Source organism: Melanostigma gelatinosum (assembly GCF_949748355.1).
Source record: "Melanostigma gelatinosum genome assembly, chromosome: 11".
NCBI classification, from domain to species: Eukaryota; Metazoa; Chordata; class Actinopteri; order Perciformes; family Zoarcidae; genus Melanostigma; species Melanostigma gelatinosum.
In genome coordinates, this window is record NC_136644.1 from 18,201,472 (window position 1) to 18,224,135 (window position 22,664).

General features: G+C 46.5%; 1 protein-coding gene across 1 annotated transcript in view; it reads right to left on the reverse strand.

Annotated features, from left to right (window-relative positions):
- Window positions 1-22,664, reverse strand: part of lef1 (lymphoid enhancer-binding factor 1) — a 41,788-nt gene that overhangs the window by 13,669 nt on the left and 5,455 nt on the right. Inside the window, 2 exon segments of the mRNA XM_079278850.1 lie at window positions 1,135-1,225; window positions 4,634-4,754. Of these exon segments, the coding sequence (XP_079134976.1) occupies window positions 1,135-1,225; window positions 4,634-4,754 (212 nt within the window).

A 22,664-nucleotide genomic window follows, 5' to 3' on the forward strand; every position in this document is an offset into this window, starting at 1 on the left:
GATAATTATATATCCAGCAATATTAGAGCAGAGGGTCACGGTGGTATTGCTTCATATTAAGGGATCACAAAGGTTGGGTACTGTTGGGTTCCATGAGTTGTGCTTGTGTATGCTTTTTCTTCTCTGCTTTGAGAACAACGAAGATCAAGTGAAATAAGAGGACCTGACAAGGGAAACGTCATGCGGTCTTCAGTTAAAAAAAAGAAAATCTGTTTCAATTTTTAGAACGGCTTTGAATATCTATTTCTGCTTGACAGGGAGATGTTTTTATACATGCTTTTCTTTCCTGGCTCAAACGTTTGGAGACCCTTCTTCTGAAATAATACTAAATAGTAGATTTTGTTGGTTGTCATCAGTCCATCAGTGGGAACACTCACTTCTGCTGTGGTTGTGTTTCAATCAACTGGTTGCTGTTTTTCAAAAATGTTTGTTTTAGAAAGAAAGATTCTTGTGATTCAGCAATGTTTAGTACTGCAAACACAATGCTTCTTCAGTACATGGACTTGTTGTGGGGCACAACTATGACCAAGGATCCTCAGCAGGAAAAGTAGGGGGGGAAAGTTCCTCAATTCGAATAAAGTTCCTAAAAGTAAAATATACCCCAAAGTCAGACATAAGGAGGAGGAAAGCAGAAGTTGAGCCTCATCCTACACCTCACATCTGGCTTCACTCAGTGTATGCCTGAAGCCCCGTCTTTCTGAAACATCATGCTGACAGATAAAGAAAGAGATAGAGAGATAGAGAGGAAGAGGGTAAGACATGTTGAGAACAAGTACAGGAATGGCAGTGACAAGGATGCAGAGAGCGAGAGAGAGAGAGAGAGAGAGAGAGAGAGAAGTACTTCCAGGAAGCTTTGATGGGGGCTAAGCAGCCATATGGTTATGCCGGGGCATGTATGCGGTGATGTGTTTGACATGCGCTGGGCACACAGAGGAGCGGTGTGTCTGGAAGCCGCAGCAGGAACAGCCAGAAGCAGACCTCCCTGTGTAGGCTACTGATGCTGCTGCTGCAGGCCAGCATTCCTCCATCAAAGCTAGGACAGTGTCGGTGTGCATCGGATGGGAAGGGACGGGATCGTAATGGATCCTTGTTTACACCAATCAACTGCGCATGCTTTCGTCTTGTCTGACTCACCATCCCAGCGGTGGCGTGAGCTGCCCGACTCCTCCGGGAGACAGGGAGTAGAAGTTGGTCATGTCTGGTCCGGGGTGATGCCTCTGCATTCCTAGACACGCAACAATGGTCGACAACCGTTAGAAGGTGCTCGGGTTACATTTTTCACTTACACGTCAACGTCGCCATCCTGCGGATCTAAGCACAAATCTAAATGTGCCTTAAAAGGCGGCAGAACTACAGCAAACATTAAATAACACATTGCAAAAAAATTTAAATCTTTGGATATGAAAGATCATACACAAACAGGACAAAGTACCAAAAGTTTGCAGTGAATGCTTTGTCAGGTCTTGTGGACATATTCTTTGAGCCGATTATGATTTCAGTCATAACTTTGCCAATTGTTTTGTGTAATATTATTGACCTTTAGAAGCCATTACTCCTTTCCCACCTTCCCGTCCTGTTCCCACTACAAGTCAAGGACAGTGCACGATGTCGGAGCTTGAACCTCACAGTATCAACCCCCGTAAGAAAAGGATCATATTTCCCCCGCTTAGCTCGAGTCCTTCCAGTGTGTCTCCGCATCTTTAAGCTGGTTAATTGAGGCTTCCTCTTTGTGGCAGAGGCTGCAGCTCTCCCTGTAGACACGGGATTGACTTGGACTAACTGTCGCTGGATCTTCAGGACTAAGCTGCTCCATCTCCAGCTCGTCTGCTCCGGCTGGCTTTCAAGGTTGCGGGGTCCTTTTTTTTTTGTAGAAAGACTTAACCGGGAATGGGGCCGTAAAAAGGTTTCATATTTAACTCAATCTGAAGCAACTCATGTCCTCTTGTGAGACACCTATTTGTTTTGTTTTTATTTTAGAGCAAAGATAATAATAAGATGGACAGCCAGTAGATATCCGGGAACACTGTTCACACACATACAAGTGCAATGTGCCTACATGTGTGCTCAAAGACACACACACACACACACACACACACACACACACACACAAAGAAAAGAGGCCAAATGCCTCCAGATTAGCACCGTCTTCTAATCCCTGCTGGAGCCAGCCTTTTCTCCCTGCCTCTCTATCTTTTCTCTTCTTTCTCTCTCCAGGCTGTGGTCTGAAGGGGCCTCCCTCCTCCTGAGTGAACGGGGGGGGGGGGGGGCTTATATCTCCAAAGCCAATGTTGCAACGCTGGATTCATAGCATGCATAGCACTACCCCCTGCCAACTAATCCACCACCTAACACTCCTGAGGGCCCTCCCGAGGGCAGAAGGGAAGGAGGCAAGGGGTGAGTCAGCGAGGGAGGTGGAGAGAGCCCCGGCGCGTTAACCTTGTCACTCACACCCCTAAGGTGGCTAATTACTCACTCCCCCATTCACATGTTCCCGTTGACGCCCAACAACAAGCAACACTAACACGCTTTCTCTTTGTAAAACCTGGAAATAATCTAAATTCAAATTAGTGTTCCCATGTTATGTTTAATTTTTTCTTCTTTTCAAAACAGAACACATAGAAGGTTTAAATGTAAAATGTTCAAAGCCCCCCCCCCCCCCCGCGCGCCTCGACCGTCCTTCCATTGCATTGCGGCCCTTTGCATATTAGAACTCATGATGAGAAAATCCATGATTGTTTTTCATAATTAACGAGCAGATCAAAGTCTGAGCCCACTAAGGAAGGCAGAGCAGCAATCGGTCGATATGAGAGAGCAAGAAAGAGAGAGAGAGAGAGAGAGAGAGAGAGAGAGAGAGAGAGAGAGAGAGAGGGACAGCAAGAAAGAGAATAAGAGAGATTTCCTTTTAAGCATCTTCAGCTTAGCTCGAGTGGTACACACACATGAATATGCCTCGGGAAATCATTTGCAGCAAATTCTGCTGCAAACTGGATCGCTTGGACATGGATTTCTGTCAGTGTGAGGGAGTAAAGATCAAATATAGACCTTCAGGGGTCTTTTTCCGCTCTTCAGCGTTTATCAGAATCGTTGTGGATCTCGATGGACTGGCAAGACCAACACAAACTGCAAAACGGACTACATTACTTCATAAATTGTACTACATGACAACAAATCTCTGAAATCAAACGCAAGCAATGTGCGTTCAGAGTATTTATTGCTCAATTCCGTGTCAACACAATTCTTTCCTGCTTCCTTTAGAAAAGTATTCAACACAAACGCGTCTGAGGCATGATTCCTCTGGCATGTGTGGAGCCCAGTTTCTTTATACGTCTGTCCCTTCATCTCACTCCGCTGTGTACTCTAGTGCTCAGTTCTACTTTGTTATTTATAGCCGGTCCCTCAGAACCTCCCAGCCTCCTCGTCATCTTCATCGTCGCCTACATCCCGTCTGATCCCCTCTCCTCCTTTTCAACTGGCAGCCGCAGGAGAAGAAAGACACGGGGAAAGAAAAAAAGTGCGGGACAAAAACTGTGGCAGGGCACACGTCTTTTTTCGCATTCGTGAGAAGCTGCCAACGTCTCCAGCTGCGCAGGGCTGAGGAGCTCGTCCAAACTGCCGAGGAGCTCCTCTGCGGCTGTCAAGAGCTGCAGCTTGATGTTGTTACCGAGAGGCGGCGAGAGCAGAGGGAGAGGGCAGCGGGGCCGTCCCACAGGATGCTTCAAATAAGTCCATGTTAGGAGCTGATGGATGACTTTGATTTTTTTTCTGTGACACATTTTTGGTTTGTTTGTCTCTATTGATTCCTGACAGGGTTGACACAAAGGCGTATTTAAAAAAAAAAAAGGGAAAAAAATGACTGCAATTGTTTAAAATAAAATCCCATTTATTTCTGAATCTGTAAATCAAACTGAAAATCAAGCTGTAGTAACGCTGTTTCTCTGAGGGTGACAAGACTTCTGAATGCCAGTTCTGATCAGATGTAACAATGCAAATGGATAAAGTTGGTTCTGTCAAACTTCTCCATTAAAGCCCTGATGGGGAGTAATAGGCAATACAGCCCATTATACTATCAATAAAACATTGCCACTTTTAATAGCCAATCAAATGAAGTTGTTACTGTTGTTCTCACAGACACTAAATATGAATCAACATGTGGATCGAACCGGCACAGACACTGATACGCACGCGTAAGCGGATCAGGTATCGGCCATGATGTGACCCGTTACATAAAACACAGATTCTTCTTCAGTGTTTCCATTGACAGTTGGCAGCCTGGTATGACTGAATGAATATCAATTACGTTTTTGGTCGGACAGCAGTCCCTGGCCTCATGTTATCATAGATAAAAATGAGTTCCACACGTTTAAGTACACAGATTTGAAATTTAGTGAAGAGACATCACTGGTATCCAACTGGTACGGGCTGAGGTATCACAATCAGTCTCCGGGGGGAAAAAAGTTGGATCCGTGCATCTTTAATTAACAGTCCTTTTTCTTACTGAAGTAGTTCAAATGAGAAATGGAAAGAGAGAAGTTTTTGTCAGCAAAAGGATGAAAAGAACGTCCAGAATAATTTGGAAACATGGATCATGTTGTACAGGCTGTGTCATGTTGGGATCGGTTGGCTCGGTCTCTACCTTGTTTGTTGTTGAGGTCCTGGGGGTGAGGACCCGGGGCGAAGTGCTCGTCACTGTACGTGATCAGCGGGGTGAGCGGGTGGACTGCATGGGACGGCTGCACCACGGGGACTTTGTTGGACTGTGGAGAAAGAAAAAGACACAAAACAATATAAAAAGAGATGAAATTATACATGCGCTATTTGGCCCTGTTCCCCACCACATGATCTGGCGACTGGTACGGCACATACAGTGGGCGGGTGGTCTGCCTCCATGTAGATGTGGGTGAAGCTTAATAGTATGGCCAAAGAGGTAACGAAAAAATATTTCTTTCGATTTTAGCAACAGCACCTCAAAACTTTGCATAGCCTCGGTCAGCATGACCGAAAAACCCCCGTTCCCCCAGAAGGAAGGAGGCAAAAACAAATCAAAGAGAGAAACAAGAGCTGCAGCGAATAGGAGTGAGCGAGTGGTAGAGCAAAGGGAGGGGAGAGAAAAGAACGATTCGCAGGGTAGAGCTAGAGCAGAGGTCTTAGGCGGGAGATCAAAGGCAGTCATTAGCTGGTGAATAAGGGGAGTTCATTACAGAGCAAGAGCCGGGGGAAGGAGAGATGAGGGATGGAGGGGGAGGGGGTTGGCTGCGGACAGAGAGTGCGAGTGAGACAGATGTCTGCAGTGGTTCTTAATGCAGGGGACTCAGGGAGACCTGCCTCCTGACAACTAAAATAGACAGAGCCCGGCCCCAAAAAAATCCCAAGCCCCAGCCCCCCCCCCCACACACAGCCAATCGCGCTTACATGCTTCAGCTGCAATGAACACATGGCAATGCTTAGCCATGCAAAATCTACTATTCACAATCTGAGCCCAGAGCAGAGCTGCAGTCAAAATATCACCTCCGCAGGTTACGTGGCTCATCGGAGAGACATGAGTTCACGTCTCACACCAGAGCGATCCCATGAGCTTCGAACGAAAGCGCTTCGTGAGATTTTGATCAGATTGCTCTCGAAGGAACGGTCATCTGATAAACAATGTTGTTGTACATACTCGTCTAAATTTAGCACGCGCTTAGATTTCTGGAGAGACGATCACGGGACTGTTCTTTATAAGCTGTTGCGTCGTTGTCCTAGCGGGGTTGTCGGCCAAGGTGACATTCCTGCAGTTCCAAGTGGTGAGTGGTGCCCCTCCTCGCCCACTCCCACCACACACACACACACACACACACACACACACACACACATACGTATGCAGAAAACTCCTTGGACACAAGGGTGGCTGGAATGTCTGCGTTTCTCCTGAACCTCTCGCTGACTGGCACCGGCCTCAACTTAAGAGCCGCCTCTCCCTCTCCCCACCTTCTGGGAACGTCCTAACTGGGAACACAGAGGGCAGTATGTGTGTACCGAGAAATATCTCAGTATCCTCAACCACATGACACATCATCTGCATCCGATTCCTGTTATCAGGGTGGGAATCTCATCTCCCAGGGCCAATTTCTTTCCCAGTTGCTCTCTCGATAAGAACCTTCATGTGCCGACATCTAAGCACGGTCCACATTGTAGCGTTTGAGATGGCGACGCACTGCCCACAAATAAGGCCACGCCTGAAAGCTAACTCAGACATAATGCAGAGGCGTTTCACATTAGCTCAGGAGAGTGTGGTTCTTTGACCCCAGGTCAACAAGAGTCAAAGGTGACGGGATAATCTGCGACTGTGGGAGTGTCAGACCTCATCCTACAGAGGCTTATTAGTAAGGGATGCTAACCCTAAAGGGGGTTGGCTGGGACAGGCCTACACCAGGGGCTATGTGATAGCATTCTCGCCCATATTATTTTACGCCTGTCCACTCCCATTTGTTATCCTGTGGGAATGAGATAAGAACCTGAGGGATTATCATCTTAGCTGGAAGTCTTCTCCGACTTGTAGCGGATGGAAAATACAGAAAAAGCATTTCAGAAACAAAAGTTAGTCTCTCATACTTGTTCACACACACACACACACACACACATAAACTACGATACCGCAGAAAAAAATAAAAAAGGTGATAGACTGCTTAGCATCTAAGAGAGCTATAGTCTTCCTCCGTGGAAGAGAAGCCCTCTTTTGTGCTTCTCCCAGTTACAGCTGTCATATCACATTTTTCTCAACCGCTTAATAAACTGCCTCCATAATGGCAAAAATCCACCAGAGAAAAACCTGCAGGCCTCTGTGACCAATACACAGTTTATGGCTCTTTGGGGTTCACATTTACATAAACTGCATGCCACAACTCACCATGGTTTACTCTCAGATGCATTGCTCTTCCCATTGTTATTTAAGCTTCTTACATCTTTACATCTCTCTCTCTCTAAACGTTCGTATGATGGTGGAAGAATGTATCGGGGTTAAGCCAAATAGTCACACGTTTTGACTGTTAAGTTACGGTGCCAACAGTCGTCATGGAGCCACCATCTCAGTCCCTCCAGGTGAAGGCTTGTTGGCTTGCTGCACCCACTTTGCAGCTCTTGGCAAGTTTACCCAGAAAAAGCCGGACACCCTTTTACCAATTTCCTGGAGGAAGTAGTTGGAGACACTCAAGTGACCCCAACCGTGAGTGTCACGGCACGTTGCTGCAATTGAACCCCCTCTCATCCCCCATCCCGACTCTAAATGCCCTGAGCAGCAGCAGCAGCGATGCTGCGATAGAGGGCGGCCATATTGGAGGTCCCTTTTTATTGTATAGGAGAAATAATAGGCTTAGGATCGTTCTATTCATATTTTTTTCAGGGAGAGTGAAAGAGGAGAGGCGGTGAGGATTGAGAAGAAAACGTTCCATTTGGAATTTCATATCCAGGCTTGGCCGGCCCTTCTAAAGAACCCCTCAGATGTGGTTTTAAGAGAAATTCATTGTGCGGAACTGGAGCTGGCAGGAAGCCCTCCATGGAGGAGACACTCCAGTGTGTTTCAGTACGGGGAGCCAGTGACTTGGCGTGCAGTCTGAAAATGGGGGCGGGGGTAAGGGATATGGGACGTTTGGTTTTTTGTTCCTTTATTGTTTTTTCAGGGGGAGGATTTTTCTGATGGCACGCCTGTTTCTCTGAACTTGTATTCCATCAGACTCCACCAGCATCCTGCCATGGTTTGGAGTACGAGCGTGCGCGTGTTTGTACATTTGTGTCTATGTGGTATGTGCTATATTGCCTTTTTAGCATCTCTCTCCCTCCCTCTCCTCGCACAGCACGGCTTTTGTCCTGCACTCAATTATACCACTTCTGCAGAGAAGAGTGGAAAAAAGGGAAAGCGGGAATGTTATAATAATCACTTCCCACTTCTGTAATTTATATGCAATGAGGACTTTTCACGCCTGCAGCTACAATCAAGTGTGTGGAAACCATATGAGGTTGTTTCACAAACAGCTGGGAAGATGGCAGCTCAAGTGCTGGCTGTGGATTCCCATGCTGCTAAATCTTTCCACTAAGACGCCCGTCTCACCCCAAAAACGCAACCTCACCTACTCACAGGATTGTCCGCACAGGAAGTGAAGAGAGGAAAGAATCAAAAGACGAGGCTAGGGCTGGGCGATAAATCGATTTAATCGATTAATTCGAATGTGTGCTTTAAGGCGATGTGTTTTATTGAAAATCGAGAAAATCGCCCCTACCCTTCCCCCCCCGTTGGGTTCCCGTAGTTGAGTGCGCGCGCATTGTTTACAAACGAAAACAATGGCGGCCAGCAGTGAAGCTCTCGTTCTTAAGAGAGGGAAGAATGTGTCTTCGGTGGTCTGGAAATAGTTCGGGTTCGTGTCATCTGACACAGAACAAACAGCCTCAAACAGAGGCATGCCGCCGAGTGGGAGAAGTGTAGCACCCTGAGGAGGGAGCAGGACCGCGGGAGCACAAGCGACGCTGTCTTCCTGGCAAAAAATATTTAGAAAAAACATGCACTACTGTTTAATACTGTTGGTTATGTTGTGAATGCACTTGCTTTTGTTTACATGCACTTATTTACTGTGCAAAATATGTTATGTTGATGTTAGATCAGATGTTGGACTTTTGAAAATGTGAATGGTAAAGGGTCACATACATTTTATTTCATGCTGTGTTTGTATCAGTGTATTCAGTTAGAAAAGCTTACTGTCAAAAGTTACATTTGCACAGTTGTTTACAATGGAAGGCTACTATTTAATGCCATTTAATGTTATCTTTAATTTAATTTTATATTTAAATGATTCAGGCAAACAAAAGAGTGACCAAATACTTTTTGTATACTACAGGCACCTTTCTACAATGTTCAGGTTTTGTTTGCACTTTATTTTTATCAACCTACGAGGGAAAATCATCACAAAATAAAATAAAAAATTGTTTTCAACAGCTTCTGTCATCTGCAAAAATTTGTGGGGGAAAAAATCGATTTAAATCGTGAATCGGATTTTTTGTAAAAAAATCGGAGATTTTATTTTTAGGCCATATCGCCCAGCCCTAGACGAGGCGATACATCATCCTTTGATTACAACCAGTTTTCATCAAGAGTTGGCTGTAAAATTTCCAATAAAATGATGATTGCCATCACCTGAGGGAATGGTTTAAAATAACTGTGAATCACTGGGAGAGAGCACACCCACCACTGGCTGTTTAAATACAGTCTTTGGCCACTGTATCCACTGACAATGTGATCATTGTAGCTCCCTCCTCCTCTCCCCCCCTTTTACCAAAATCAGTGGAGACCAACCTGAGGAAGCTTAAATAAATAACCAATTACCATTCACAGAGCGGGTTGAACCCCACCAGCTTCAAGTGGAGTGCTAAAAATGGAATGTTTTATTGGCAGGATGGCCCCCTCGGCCAGGGGGGCTTAATGTAACGAAACCCAATTAATGGAGAAGAAAGCTGGGCCGCCAGCAAGCGAAGGAGCGCCACGCGCCCGGGGTAATGAGACGAATAAGCGAAGCCAACCACGGGGACAGGAGCGGAGGAGGCTACGAATAACAGGAAAATCCTACCCTGGAGAGACATTTACATCTGTGATAACCCCCCCCCCCTCCCACCACCACCCTCCCAACCTCTCCTCTTCTTTTAGTTCAACCAGAAACCTCGCGTGCTACTCCCGAGTCCAAAAGTTGAACCGACGCGCTGCGACACTGAACTGCAAGGCCAGTTGGCAAAAATGGGAATTAAAGGTATAAATCATTATAAATCATAAATCACAAAGTAGAAGTAGGATGGTGTTTGGTAGATGACAAAAACAGGCATGTACCACATGTGCAGCGCTATGGTTTTAGTAGCTAACTTGCGGCGCAAATTTACCATGCGAGGAAACTTGTCACGCTGTCCTCTAAAGAACACCGACACACCCGCGCAAGCCACATGTCAAACACTTCACATTAACCACACGTGACCGACACATGCCACGGTGTTAACGTGGAATCCACGCAGAATTCGACTGAAAGAGGGCACATAGACATGCTGTAAAATACGGTCATGGTACACGGGGAAGAGATCAGAGACGGCAACAACCACACGCTTAATGAATTTAACTCACACATGTTACATGTGAACACAAAGCCGCTATTAACAGCTGACTGTCTCCTTTCCCTCCGCCGCCGCCATGCACAACTGAATAGGACGAGGTGGATTACCCATCATCCTTCAGTTGGCATGAAGAGCGTGTGCTCCAGGCGAACCAATCACCCTATAGCTCTCACGCTGGATGTGCAAAGGAGATAATTTGTGTGAAATATGCCTGCCCCAGATGAAAAGACTTCATCCGCTTTTTAAAGTGTTCAACTCTTAATTTCTATATGTCGCGGAGCTATTAAAAAAATGAGGAGAAGAGCAACAGAACATTAGGAATGATCCCGTTGCTATTTTTCTTCGCTGTTAAGATACAGCAAGTTACAGTATGTAGGAACAGCAAATCACTATGACATCGGGTTTGTTCTTCAAGAGTTCAGGCTTTTAAAAAAAGATGGTGAAGGCTGGAAGCTGCAGTGTAGGGTCGGGTAAGAGTGTAGTCATTAGCTCTATAGAACTGTGGTGAAATCATGTTGCAGCTTGTATGTGGTCTAATGTAGTGCCACTGCTTGAAACACTCAGGTTTTAATGTGAATTGTAACAAAGACCAAAAAAATGGAGGTTTTTGCTTTAATTGTTACAGATTATTTCTTTGTAATTTTGCATACATATTCCATATTTTAATATATCTACATCTTGGAAATGTGAGTGGTGGTCTGCTCCTCCGCTGTGTGTGCATGTGCATATGTGTGCGCGTGTGTGTGTGTGTGTACGGTGGAGGAGTGGTGGGGGTTGGGCCGCTGCTCTGTCAGAGCCCTGGGCGAACTGCAGGATGTTCACCTTGCGGCGGGGCACAGGGCTCATTATCGCAGCGGGACCTGGTCACATCAAAGGACTGAGGAAAGGGCAAACATTCTGCTGAAGTGCCACTGTCAGCAGGCCTGCGAGCGAACAAATACACAAAAGGCACACCGCACACACACACACACACACTCGAGCACCCACTAGGCGTCTATACCCCCACAAAGAACATGGCTGCTTTCTGCAGCTCCATCACTTGCTTTGGATCTATTGTGACAGGTTGACTGACCTTAGATGACGCCAAAACAATAGCTCAGCACCGGTGGCACAAAAAAGACCTGTACCTGGTATACCTGGCATATCTGGACACTGTCAATGTGTCTAACCGTGTCACAATTGGAGTCGCAAAGCCTTCAGTTGCGTCACGGCGCCGCTTACTTGATCAGCTGTGTGCTTTAAACCAGGCAAAATGTAAATCTCGGGGCCCTATATTTGAACTCAGCCGTTAAAAGCTGACCACAAGCTGAAAATATTTGGAGCGCGCTTTATTTTTCTTCCCGAATCAATCGTCATCCCTCTCCAGCGGCTATTTATAGCAACCCTGCTGCTGCATTAACACACTGCATGATTTATCATTAGAAGCCAGCTCTGGTCTGCTGAGTAGCTACATTCATGCCAGGCAGCGCGCCGGTGCCAGCATCCACATTCAACAACAACACCCGAAAAGGCCCTGAGAGATGTACACAAATAAAATCGCAGCACAAGCTAACTTTGTGTGGCGAGCAAGCTAGAACCTTAGCCTCGGCACAATACCAGAGACGCAGAGAAAGAGGGAGAGGAAAACGCAGTGCAGAATGGGGGGGGGGGGAAAGTGCTGATGAGTTGCCTTATGCCGGAGCTTCATAGATCCGACGAACAAGAGCGGATTTGCCTGCTACACCTAGATAGTGTCCCCCCCCCAGCTTTCGCCCAGGTATTCTGGGCATGAATGGCTGTCAGTTTGGATTTGGGAGCTCAGCGTTGAGGGGGGAAAATAGAGTCTGGTGGGGGTCTTTGTGTGTCTCTACCTGTGGAGACGAGAGCGAGAGACAGTACCTCTTCTCTCTAAGCCCCAGCTAGCTCCCATGCAACATTGCACATTACATCTCCGGAAAGGACAAGGGGTAGATATTAGCATCGCAAGCTAGGCAGGGAGAGCTGGACGAGGGCAGACGGCAGCAGGCTAATGTTTTTCTGGGGAAGGTTTTCGATGGGCACGCGCTCGGAAAATGTGGATAGGAAGGTGTTTTGAATGAGAGCTGCCTCTGCCTGAGCTGCGGAGAGGACTGACCTAGTTTTCCTTCTGTATTCCACTCAGACAGATGCACACACAGCGAGCAAGAATAGGAAGAATGAAGACGTTGGATGAGTTAGTGAGGCCGTGCCACTGACGACTTAATGGAACAAAAAGTCAAATGCGCAGGAAATGCCAGAATTTTGTAAACAGAAGACGAACCTCTTGTGACAGGGTTAAACATGTAGATGATGTAATGCTTTGAAGCCCTGTCGCCTCAGGAGTCATGACACCTGTGTCCAGGCCTGGGACTGAACGTTTGACCCCGTAGTCACATGATCGATGCTCTCTTCATCCGAACGACTGTGCTTAAACCTCTACCCGTTCTGCCTCGCTTCACTTCCAAAATCACCCTTTTTTACATCATTAGACAAGCACCCATAAAGCTGTGCTTTTCATTATCTTACAAATAGCGCTGACACCCTCTGGTCAGGTGGTCGATATGCTCTGGTCTGACTTCATTTTCATTGGTTGGACAATCACTGGTATCACTTTCATAAGTAAGTCTATTCATTCATTCATAATCCATTATTTTCGGGGCGGGAGCGACTATCTTTGCTGTGTGTGAGAGGGAGAGAGTTCATGTCTTTCTTCAAGTTTTAGGCTACTTGCTTTGCTGCTATTTAACAATAAAGAATAACATACTTTGAACAAATACTCAGGGTAGATCTTCCCACTACTGTGGGCGGGGAGAGAGAGAGAGAGAGAGAGAGAGAGAGAGAGAGAGAGAGAGAGAGAGAGAGAGCCCTCGCTCGCTCCAGCTGTGGCAGCTGTAGCTCGTTCCCCCCAGGAGGACCTTCGAGTAGCGCCTCAGAGAGAACCACAGTCCTCAGTGTGCTGCTATAAGGCAGAAGGTCGGGGGGTTGCGGTTTGGGATTGGTTGATCAATGCATATTTGTTGCGGGTTGGGCGATCTCTTAACGGGTCAGGTGGGTGTGGCGGATATTCAAAAATACCCTGACACTTCTTAGCAGGCTTTGAGTGTGAACAATGCAACAATTGTCATGTGTCAATAAGTTTGGTCCAATAAATAGTCTGATTATTTTGATCATAATAAAACTACATCCACTGGTCATCATATGAATATGGGCAGGTGTGTCGACTGGTCTGTTATTATCATTGAAGTATAAAATTATTAGGTTGAAAATGATTGAATTAATATGCTGCAAAAAGCATTTTGTGTTTAATCCATTAGGCTACCAGGCCGATTCAGTTAATCGAGGCATAATGTGCAGATTTCATTTAGGATTAATTGAAGTGTAGGTAGAACATCGTCTCGGTTAACGACAGCCATAGTTGGATCCTGGTTATAAGGAGGTAGCTCCTGCCACAGAGCTCAGTCACTTTCATGGTTGTGAAACACTTTGCGAGCCTTTCGGCTCATTCACATTACCTTTGGGTGTGATTCCACGTTTTAAGGGCTTAACTGGTAAAGACTACCAACAACTGCCTTTCAGCCTGGAATTAGCCATTAATGAAACCACACATTTTAGGGTTTCTTTTCTAGCCAGGCGCACACGCCCCCGTTAAGATCTGAATGAAAAGCACAAAGCTATTCAGATCTGATCCCCCTTCTGAACAAATGGCTTTTCTCCATCCCCAGAGAAGCAGCGAGCACTTCAAGAACCTCTCCCAGGATCTCAACGGTCACATGAAAACTCGGCCCCGTCAATTAGCTCTGCGGCAGGGTTTTTTGGGGGGCTTTAATACAAACAAAACAATCACCGTGTACAACATGGCAACGGACAACGTCTGCTTATCCCTTGATACCTCTAAACAAATGGTAATAGTGATTTTCTGGAGCACAAAGGGGGCTCCTGAGGCCCAGGGCATATGGTTACGGCAACATTACAGGGCACACTCGTGCACCTGATGCTACAGAAACAGAAGCCACACAATGAACACACCCTGGTTGTAATTCAGCTCTTAGCTCGACTTATTCATTGAGGACTGCTCATGCGTTTTAATTCAATCTCATTTGACTATTAAGACAGCGATGTTAGATTGAAGGACCGGAGCTTAATGTCTCTGGGGTTTTGAACAACTGGTCAGATAAAACAAGCAAGGATAACACATAACTTTTGGATCTGGAAAATGATTATTAATGAATATTTTCTGACTGATTGGAAAATCGGATTAATAGAAAATCCCAATATCTAATATATTAAACAGTATCTTTTTAGAAAATACAAAAACTAGGCGGCAATACCTGGCAACCATAAATATATGTCTTTCATGTATTTTTCCTGTAACAAGGAAAAAGTAGGATATTTAGTTTTATGTAATCAGGGCTCAAATCCACAGTCAACATGTGAAATCATCAAATTAGTCGTTCCTTTACTGTGTCCCCTTATAAGAATATAAAGTCGAGTTGTGTTCAATCATCTTCACACACATCTTTGCGATCACAGGCAGCAGGATTTAAGTACAGCTTGAATAACCAACACATATACATGGTAGGGTTGGCTCTCGTAATCCTCGAGTGGTAATCCCAGAGACTCTAATAACCTGTTTTCACCCTTTCATAAAGTAAACCCATGTAAAACTGGCCCTGTGTGGATTTGTGACCCCCAGGTCAGATAACCACTGTTGAACTTTTCGAATAAATGGCTAGCACAACCTTTTCCCTTTATCACTGCTTCAGTAGCGATGTCGATTTTAGTTGGTGGGGGAGCAGTGGGCACTTTCACTTCCCCCCATCTATCATTTCAAAAGACAGATACAGTGGGGGTGGATTGATTTGATGTTTTGATGCCTTGTTTGATGACGGGCAGCTCAAAGTGGAGGATGCCTCTGTGATGTCTCTCCATTGGAGGACATGAAAAGCGTCACCTGGCCCCTGAGCTGAGGGGTTATGGCTGCTCGTGGATTTAAGGGTCTCCCGCTGCGCTGGACGGTGGCTCCCATTGATGCCACATAATCCATTCAGCGTGACCTTTATAGTTTTAGAGGCAGCTCCACTTGCCTGTCAGGCTGCCTAGTTAAAACTATGGCAGACATCAAGGTCCTGATCATCTACGTTCTATTACGGGACGGCATATCTAATTTATTCAATGTGTACGTCCCGTGAGGGAAATAAGTGCCTTCAATCAGCAGCCGAGTAGTCCGATGATCAAAAGAAACACGGAGCGCTCGACGAGCTCATCAGATGAACAAACACATTCTTGCTGGATATCTTTGTGGGTTTCATCATCCGGCATCAAGTGACTGCTGAGAGGGGAAAAAAACAAAGCCTTGTTCTCGTCCCTGTGACATCAGCGCTTACAGACTGAATAACAGCCGCGGCCATTACATATTTCCAATCAAATACCGATAATGAGAAGCTGCACTTTATCCTCTGCCCTCTACCAAAGCTCCAATTAATGGTTTTTAACCCCACATGAAAATATCACGGGCTTAAAAAAAAAAAGTCGTACAAATAAATAATCTCATAACGTACGCGAGGCGGTATTAGTCATGAGCATCAAACTCCTACCACCTTCTAGATTTGCCTAAACTAGGAGCAAACATAATTGGGATAAATCTCAGTAAGCCACGTAAAAAAAAAACAGAAGGGTGTAAATTGTTACACTGCTGTGTGTTAAGACACTGAAACAGTTGCGCAGATCAGACGAACTGCAGCAGCAGGGAAAGAGCAACATTCAGCTCTGCTGTTTTCCTCTGTGACTCGGGGCCACTGAGTTTTTCTCCAGCCATAGTAAATTGGGCACCTGGGGCAGGAGCCTCAGCCAAGCTTGCATTTCAGAGGGCATGAGGGATAGAGATATGGCACTGGAGGGGGGGGGGGGTGGGGGTGTGGCGGATGGTGGGGGGGAGGACTGGAAGCGCAGCAGTTGGGGGGACATCACGCACATGTTTCAACACAAAAGAGACCTGGCTAGTTAGCACGCTAACTATCAAGCTCCACGGCCTGTGGGTGCTCATCGTTCTTCTCCGTCCTCTACATCCACCTCGTCACAAACGCGGACATCTGCAAGTGTAATCACTCCATTGTACTCTGATTTTCTGCTCTGCTGGACGGCAGCATGGCAGCCTGCTTTTCAGCCCCCCCCCCCCCCCCCCCCCTCTCGATCCCCCCCATCTCCCTCAAGGGCCCTCTGCCTGTTCCTGGCTACTCCTTTTTTTGGCCGGTGAGGCCGGTGTGTCTCACAGATTACAGAGCTCCTGGTCGCTCAGGTAACAGGAGTCACTAATCTGGCTGGGGTTGAATTACACATAATTGCCTCGGCACCGTGATTGATTTTAGCCCTGGAAAGGAAAAGACGACGGCTCTCCTATCCCCCCCCCCCCCCCCCCCCCACACCTCCCTCCCTGCCTCTCTCCAGCGCTCACGAGCGGCAGCCAAGACTCTCCATCTAGTAGGAGGCAGGAGGCTTTGAAGAGATCAAAGCCAAGGCCGGGAGCAGTTGCGCGCCCTGGGAATACGGGAGAGGCTTTCTGCTCCTCAGCCCTATTTTCTAGCATCATGTCGGATTGCAGCTGTATTGCATTTCGCCAGTTTTCTTAATGCTCTTGGTTTTGACTTTGACATCAGTGATCCCCCCTTGGTTTCTTCAAAAACAAGGGGGGGGAGGGAGGCGGGGGAAAAAAGAAAGTGACTGAGGAAGAAAGCGTGTGAGAGAGAGGGAGAAAAAGAAGGGGTGGGGGGGGGGTAAAGAGATCTACAGACTGATTTTCATTTTCACAACTCCATAATTGGCCGGTTCAAAGGAGAGGAGGGGCAAATGTAGCATTTGTTTTCAATTCCGCAGCCAGTATGAAAGGAGCGACAAACCTTTATGGGTTTCCCAGAAATTAAAGACAGGCTTTTTTCACCGTCAAAGAACTGTTTTGTTTTTTTATGGCCGAGACCACACAAAACGAGCGGATAGCAAAGCCCTCCTCTTTGCAGAAAGCTCAACAGCGTAGTGGAGCGCTTACACCACGCCATGCATTTGTTACACAAAGAGAAAGTGATCTGATGATGTTTAGCGCACACACACAAAAAAAAAAGGCGGCATGAAGAAAGCTATAGACATCCATTCATTTTAACAGCTCCGTTAATGAAGCCTGGTGGCGAGAAGGCACCCTTTGTACTGCCACTATGTAGGCCCTATATACCAACCTCCTACACTGGGGACCATTAATATTTTAGTGCTGTCAGATGCACATTCCATGTGAGTCTCTTTAACACTCACACCCACAGCAGAAAAAGAAATAACGAGCTTCTGAAAAATATGAAACAGCAAAGACGAGGAGGGAGGGGAAAAGAGCGGCGCCAGAGACTGACCAACTTCATAGAACACAGAGCAGCTATTGATCATCGCTCTGTTTCTTCGCTGGACAAAGTGAGGGCTGTTTTTGAGCTTCTCTGAAGTCTGGACACAGCCGGCTGTATTAGCACCCATGTTTCACTCCTGTGGTCCTATTATTCCCCATCGCGGCAGTTTACTAGCCGGAACACTGCTCGCCTCTATGTAGAGACCTACGAGCTGTCAGGATGAAGTCAATAAAACGATTCATGTTTTTACTCATTTCACGACTGTGTCGGGGAACAGCGAGGCACTGTGATCCGCTTTGAGGGACCACTGACGAGCTTCAATCGTAGCTTAAAGACTGATCCAACCGGTCAGTGAAACACGTGCCCTGTGGGGGGGGGGGCGTTTTGTCAGATGGCAAACAACAAAACATTTTGCCAAGTGACGACCACTTTACGCACTGTTCCATTTAACTAAGCATAGTCATAACATCACCCACAGTTACGTCAGGTTGCACAACAAAATGTCAAAAGCGCTCCGCACGCCGCCCTCTAGTCTGCTGGTGTGATCCACCCTTAACAGGAAGTGCACACCCAGGTTTGGGCATAAGGGGACAACCTTGGCGAGGCCCTGCACTGACCCCTGGAGATCAGTGGGAGGCCCGCTGGTGAGGAGTGAAGTCCTCCGAGCAGGTGTTGTGGGCTCCGTCCACGTAAAGCCTGACTGGCTGGCTCCGGGGCGGCGCCGCTCGATTGGTTGAGCTTCATCCAACTCAGTGGGAGGACGGGGAGCGAAGAAAGTGTCATCATCTGTGAGCGCTTCGCTTTGAGCAGCAACGCATGCCCAAAATAAACAGCGGCTGGGGCGAAGTGTGCGTCTGCACGTCATGCTCACAACCATGACAACCCCCGATTGCTTTTTCTCACACACACATAGGAAAACACAAATTCGCAGCATTTCCAACACCCAATGATTTTAACTTCTTCTTCATCGCTCATTTTTATTCTCATGTCAATTCTTAACCTGCCTCCTTAACATTGGTTTTAATGTGTTAAAATAAATCCGATAATACTTCAGGAGGTTTTAAGAGTATAAACATATAGAAGTCGAACTATCTCTTTCATGCTCCAATCAATCAGCATGGCCTCGTGTTTGTGGCTCTCTTAAACAAACAGCGCGTGTCTCTTAGTCCTGTCACACGATCACACTCTGCCGAGCTCCATTTCACGAGATTGAAACCCACCGATAAGGTGATTGCAACCACATGGCGTCATTAGCAGCGTGCATGTGGAGTAAATGTGTCAGCCAGCATCACCATACAGCGCAGGACGAGAGGAGACCTCGGCGTTGATGGTGCTGTTCATGAAACACCACGACTCAGCGCCAGCGGCACGACAAAGACTCTGAGATGCCGAGTGTTTCTTCTGTGTGAAGTCCCTGCCGCTGTCCTTCATGTCCACACACGCGCACACACACACACACACACACACACACACACACACACACACACATATATTTCGCTGTTTGATAGAGCTGCACAGCAGATGACATCAATGTCAACGTGACTCTTTGATTGGTACTGATTTGGTGTACAGCATGACATGAGGCAATTATACTTCTGTGTTTTGAGAGCGATATAATCTCCATTTATTTTTAGACTTAAGACAAACGTATAAAAAACGTTTAGTGCCGCACTAAAGACGACTCGTAGAAAATGCTCATGGCAGTGGGATGATCGTATGGAGTCCAGCTAAAGACAACAAATGCTGCGTTCAGCTCTGCTAAACTTCACACAGCATGTCCACCCTATAGTGAGACTTGGGGGAAAAAAATACACAAGGTTGCCATAAGCTGCCATCTAGAACATTATGTGTGGACATGGAAGGCTGCTGGTAAATGTAGTGTTCTCTTTAACAGGGATCTTCCACGGTAGTGCTGGGGGCATGAGCTCACGACACACATGGCACTGAGGGACACCAGAGCGGTCCCACCAAATCCCGTTAGGTAAGCCTGGGTTAGTGATTCCACGCTGCGAGACACTGGCTAGCACATCCGTCACGTTCTCACTACATCAAAGGGAAGTACAGCTCTCCACCCCCTCCACGAACCCCCTCCTCGCCATGAGGATCTGCAATGGAGGGTCCAAAGGGGAAAAAAAAGGAGATGGAGCTCTCTTAACTGCCCCCCCCCCCCCACCACCACCATAGCAAGCAAAACTAGGCTTAAAAAACTCACGATTCTATCCGTTCCTCTCCTCGAGCTGTTGCTCAAGACCATGAGACTGTTCCAACACAGTCAGGTGAAATACCTTGTGCTATATCGCTGCACTGTCAACATTTCAGAGCCATGAAGAGGCAGTTGTGTCTTTATCTCGTTCCGGTAAGATGTCGCGAGCTAAGAGGTTGTGCGGTTCCTTTAAACCCCACAGATGAGCATGTAAAACAGGTCTTTCTTGTGATTTTAACCAAAAGGTAGACATTTCTGTGACAAGCAGAATATGACAATAGGTTTCAGGTTATTTAAAAATATGCACCGTCCATCACGAGCATGTTGATCTTTATTTAGAAGCTGTCATGTTCACATCCTCGCTCGCTTATTTGAAGGAGAAGACAAAAGCCCGTCAACGCACCGAACCTCTCTTCTTCCACACATCAATACTGAAGCGATGGCACCCTAAACGCTCTGAGGAGTTATACTGAGCAACCGTTATCCTCAATACCGTTATCGGCTCTTGTGATAATTCTGACCAACATCGTAAAAGTGTTAAAAATGTTCATTTGTTAAAATAAACAAGCACAAAGACACAGAGAACAGAGAGAAAACAACACAATTCAAACAAGCAAACCTGGTTCTTTAATCAGGGTGTAAGAGGCTAAAAGTTAACACGGCCAGATTTATTCTGGAGAAATTTGGTTTCTTGAAGATACATATGCTTTACTGGGTTTTTAACTGGCTATAAGCATGTTCATGTATCTGTGTCGGGGACCTGGGACAGGACACATTGCTGTTTGCAGTGAGCTGAGGGGACAGAAAGAGTCCTAAAGTATAATGATTAAATCTCAATTCTGACGAGAACAGAAATAAATACGTGTATTTCTACAGCCGTACAGCAATCAGTGAAATGTATACATACATACCAGCACAATCAGAAACAAGTCTTTGCCGTCTCAGTGCACGGTCTGTCCTGTCACTTTGCCATCAGTCCAAATGCCCTAAGGTGTCGTAATATATCACTAAGACACTAGAATATACCTTTCACGTCATTTATTTTTGTGCGCATGTATACATAAAGCTACTTGAGGCACTAGTCCCAAGCACCATGCTCACTAAACACACAATGGCCCTTTTTTTGCTCCTTCAAGGAAAAGATTTAGCTCACGTGATGAAATCACGAGACTTTGTGCTCAGGATACCCTGCAGACTCCACATCCTAAAAGAGCTCTAGGATTACGTAAACACGAGGGTATCCGTAACACACCGCTGACTCTTTGAAGTGGTCAACGCGAATGCGCAACTGAACACCATTAGGCGTCTTGACACCAGAGTCTCAGGCTCTTGTGGGTGGAGGCAACCTATCAAGCTGGAAGCCCTAAAATCTGCTGACAATCAGCTACTCCCAGCAGCTCCATCATGACTGGACGGCATGTGCAGGAATGTCATGGTCAATGGAAATCAATCGAAAAAACTACTGGGATTGTGGGGGGAGGGGGCGGCAGGGCTGGGGATGGAAGAGAATGAAAGGGAGAATGTGCCTTTGATCTCGGTGAAAACTGATCCCAGGCCTGCAGATACTGTGGCTGCGGTGGCCGGCAGCGAGCTGACATCAGTGAGAAAGCCAGAAGACTCGTGTTCCGTGATTCCTCCACCAAAGCCTCGGCTCTTTTTATTGGATAAGTGAGAGAAACGTATATGAAATGACTACCGTTTTATTGAAGACAGGGTGAGGGGGGAATTGGGTGAAAATGAAATGTAAAAGCAGCCATGGCAAATGAAATGAAAGCGGGGCTTGAAACGTTTTGGCAGTGAGTACACTGTCTAACTGCCTGGCCTAATTCATCTGCAGTGAGGGGTCATTTCCTCTCACACAGTCAGCTGGTCTCCACGCAGACCCCTCTGCGTACGATGGAACAACCGATAAAGATTTGACCAGAAAACAAGCCATAAACGGAGAATGTGAAAAGCATCGCACCCCACATGTCACAAAGCGCTCTATTTGTCAACATGAAGAGGCGCAAATCGTGAGGTAATCACGTTTACGCGACAATGTCACGTACTTTCACCCTCTCCGACTTTGGCAGAGAGAGAAGCGATGCAATTTTAACACCATCCCGCGATAGAGTTGCGTGTGAATGAAGTTCCTTTACACACAGCATGTGGCGTCTGCCCCCCAACAATCACATCTGCCTCCGAGAGCCGACTCTTACAACAAGAGCTCACGTTTCCCAACTTTGCGCTGATGAAACTAACGCGTACGAGCTGCAAAAATAAAAAAAAGCACAAACAAAACCCAGAACGTTGTGTGCGAGCGTTTCCTGTGTGAAAGGAACAAAAACCGCAGGCTGGCTGTCTTCCCCAAGTGCGATACAGAGACTTTGGACAAAACCGGATTAGAGTGGACAGCTGCTGATGTGCCCCATGCGCTCTATGTCTGTCTTGAGAGGAGAAATTTGCAAACGGGACAGACACAGGAAGCCGCCAGTGAGAGACCTGCCAGCTGGCCTGAAATTGATACCATTACAGGGGCCATATCTGCAACAACACACGCCGCCCCTGGACTCTACTATGAACTCCAGTGCAGGGACATGACGTCGCCTTCGGGCCTCCTCGGTCATGCTGGGCTAATTAGAGGGCTTACTCGGTCATGTAGACAGGCAGCACTTAAGGTTTTAACAAGAGGAGAAATACTGTATATCCCATCTCTTAATCTTCTGGAAAGTGTGACAGGCATCAGCATCCAAGGGTCACATAGGGTTGTCAAGGATGTAAATATTGTACAAAGATGCTCCGCAGCAACACAAACAGTACCAACGTTGTATTGTGAGGTTTAAGTTTGTTATTATCAGTCGAGAGATGTGATCTTAGCTGAAAAACTTTTATTCAGCAATTCTTTCACTACTTTTAATCCACAATTCATATTTTCAGGTCAAAGTTGTTGGTCAGGTGGAGGATGTTTTTTCTCATTGAATTGTTGTATT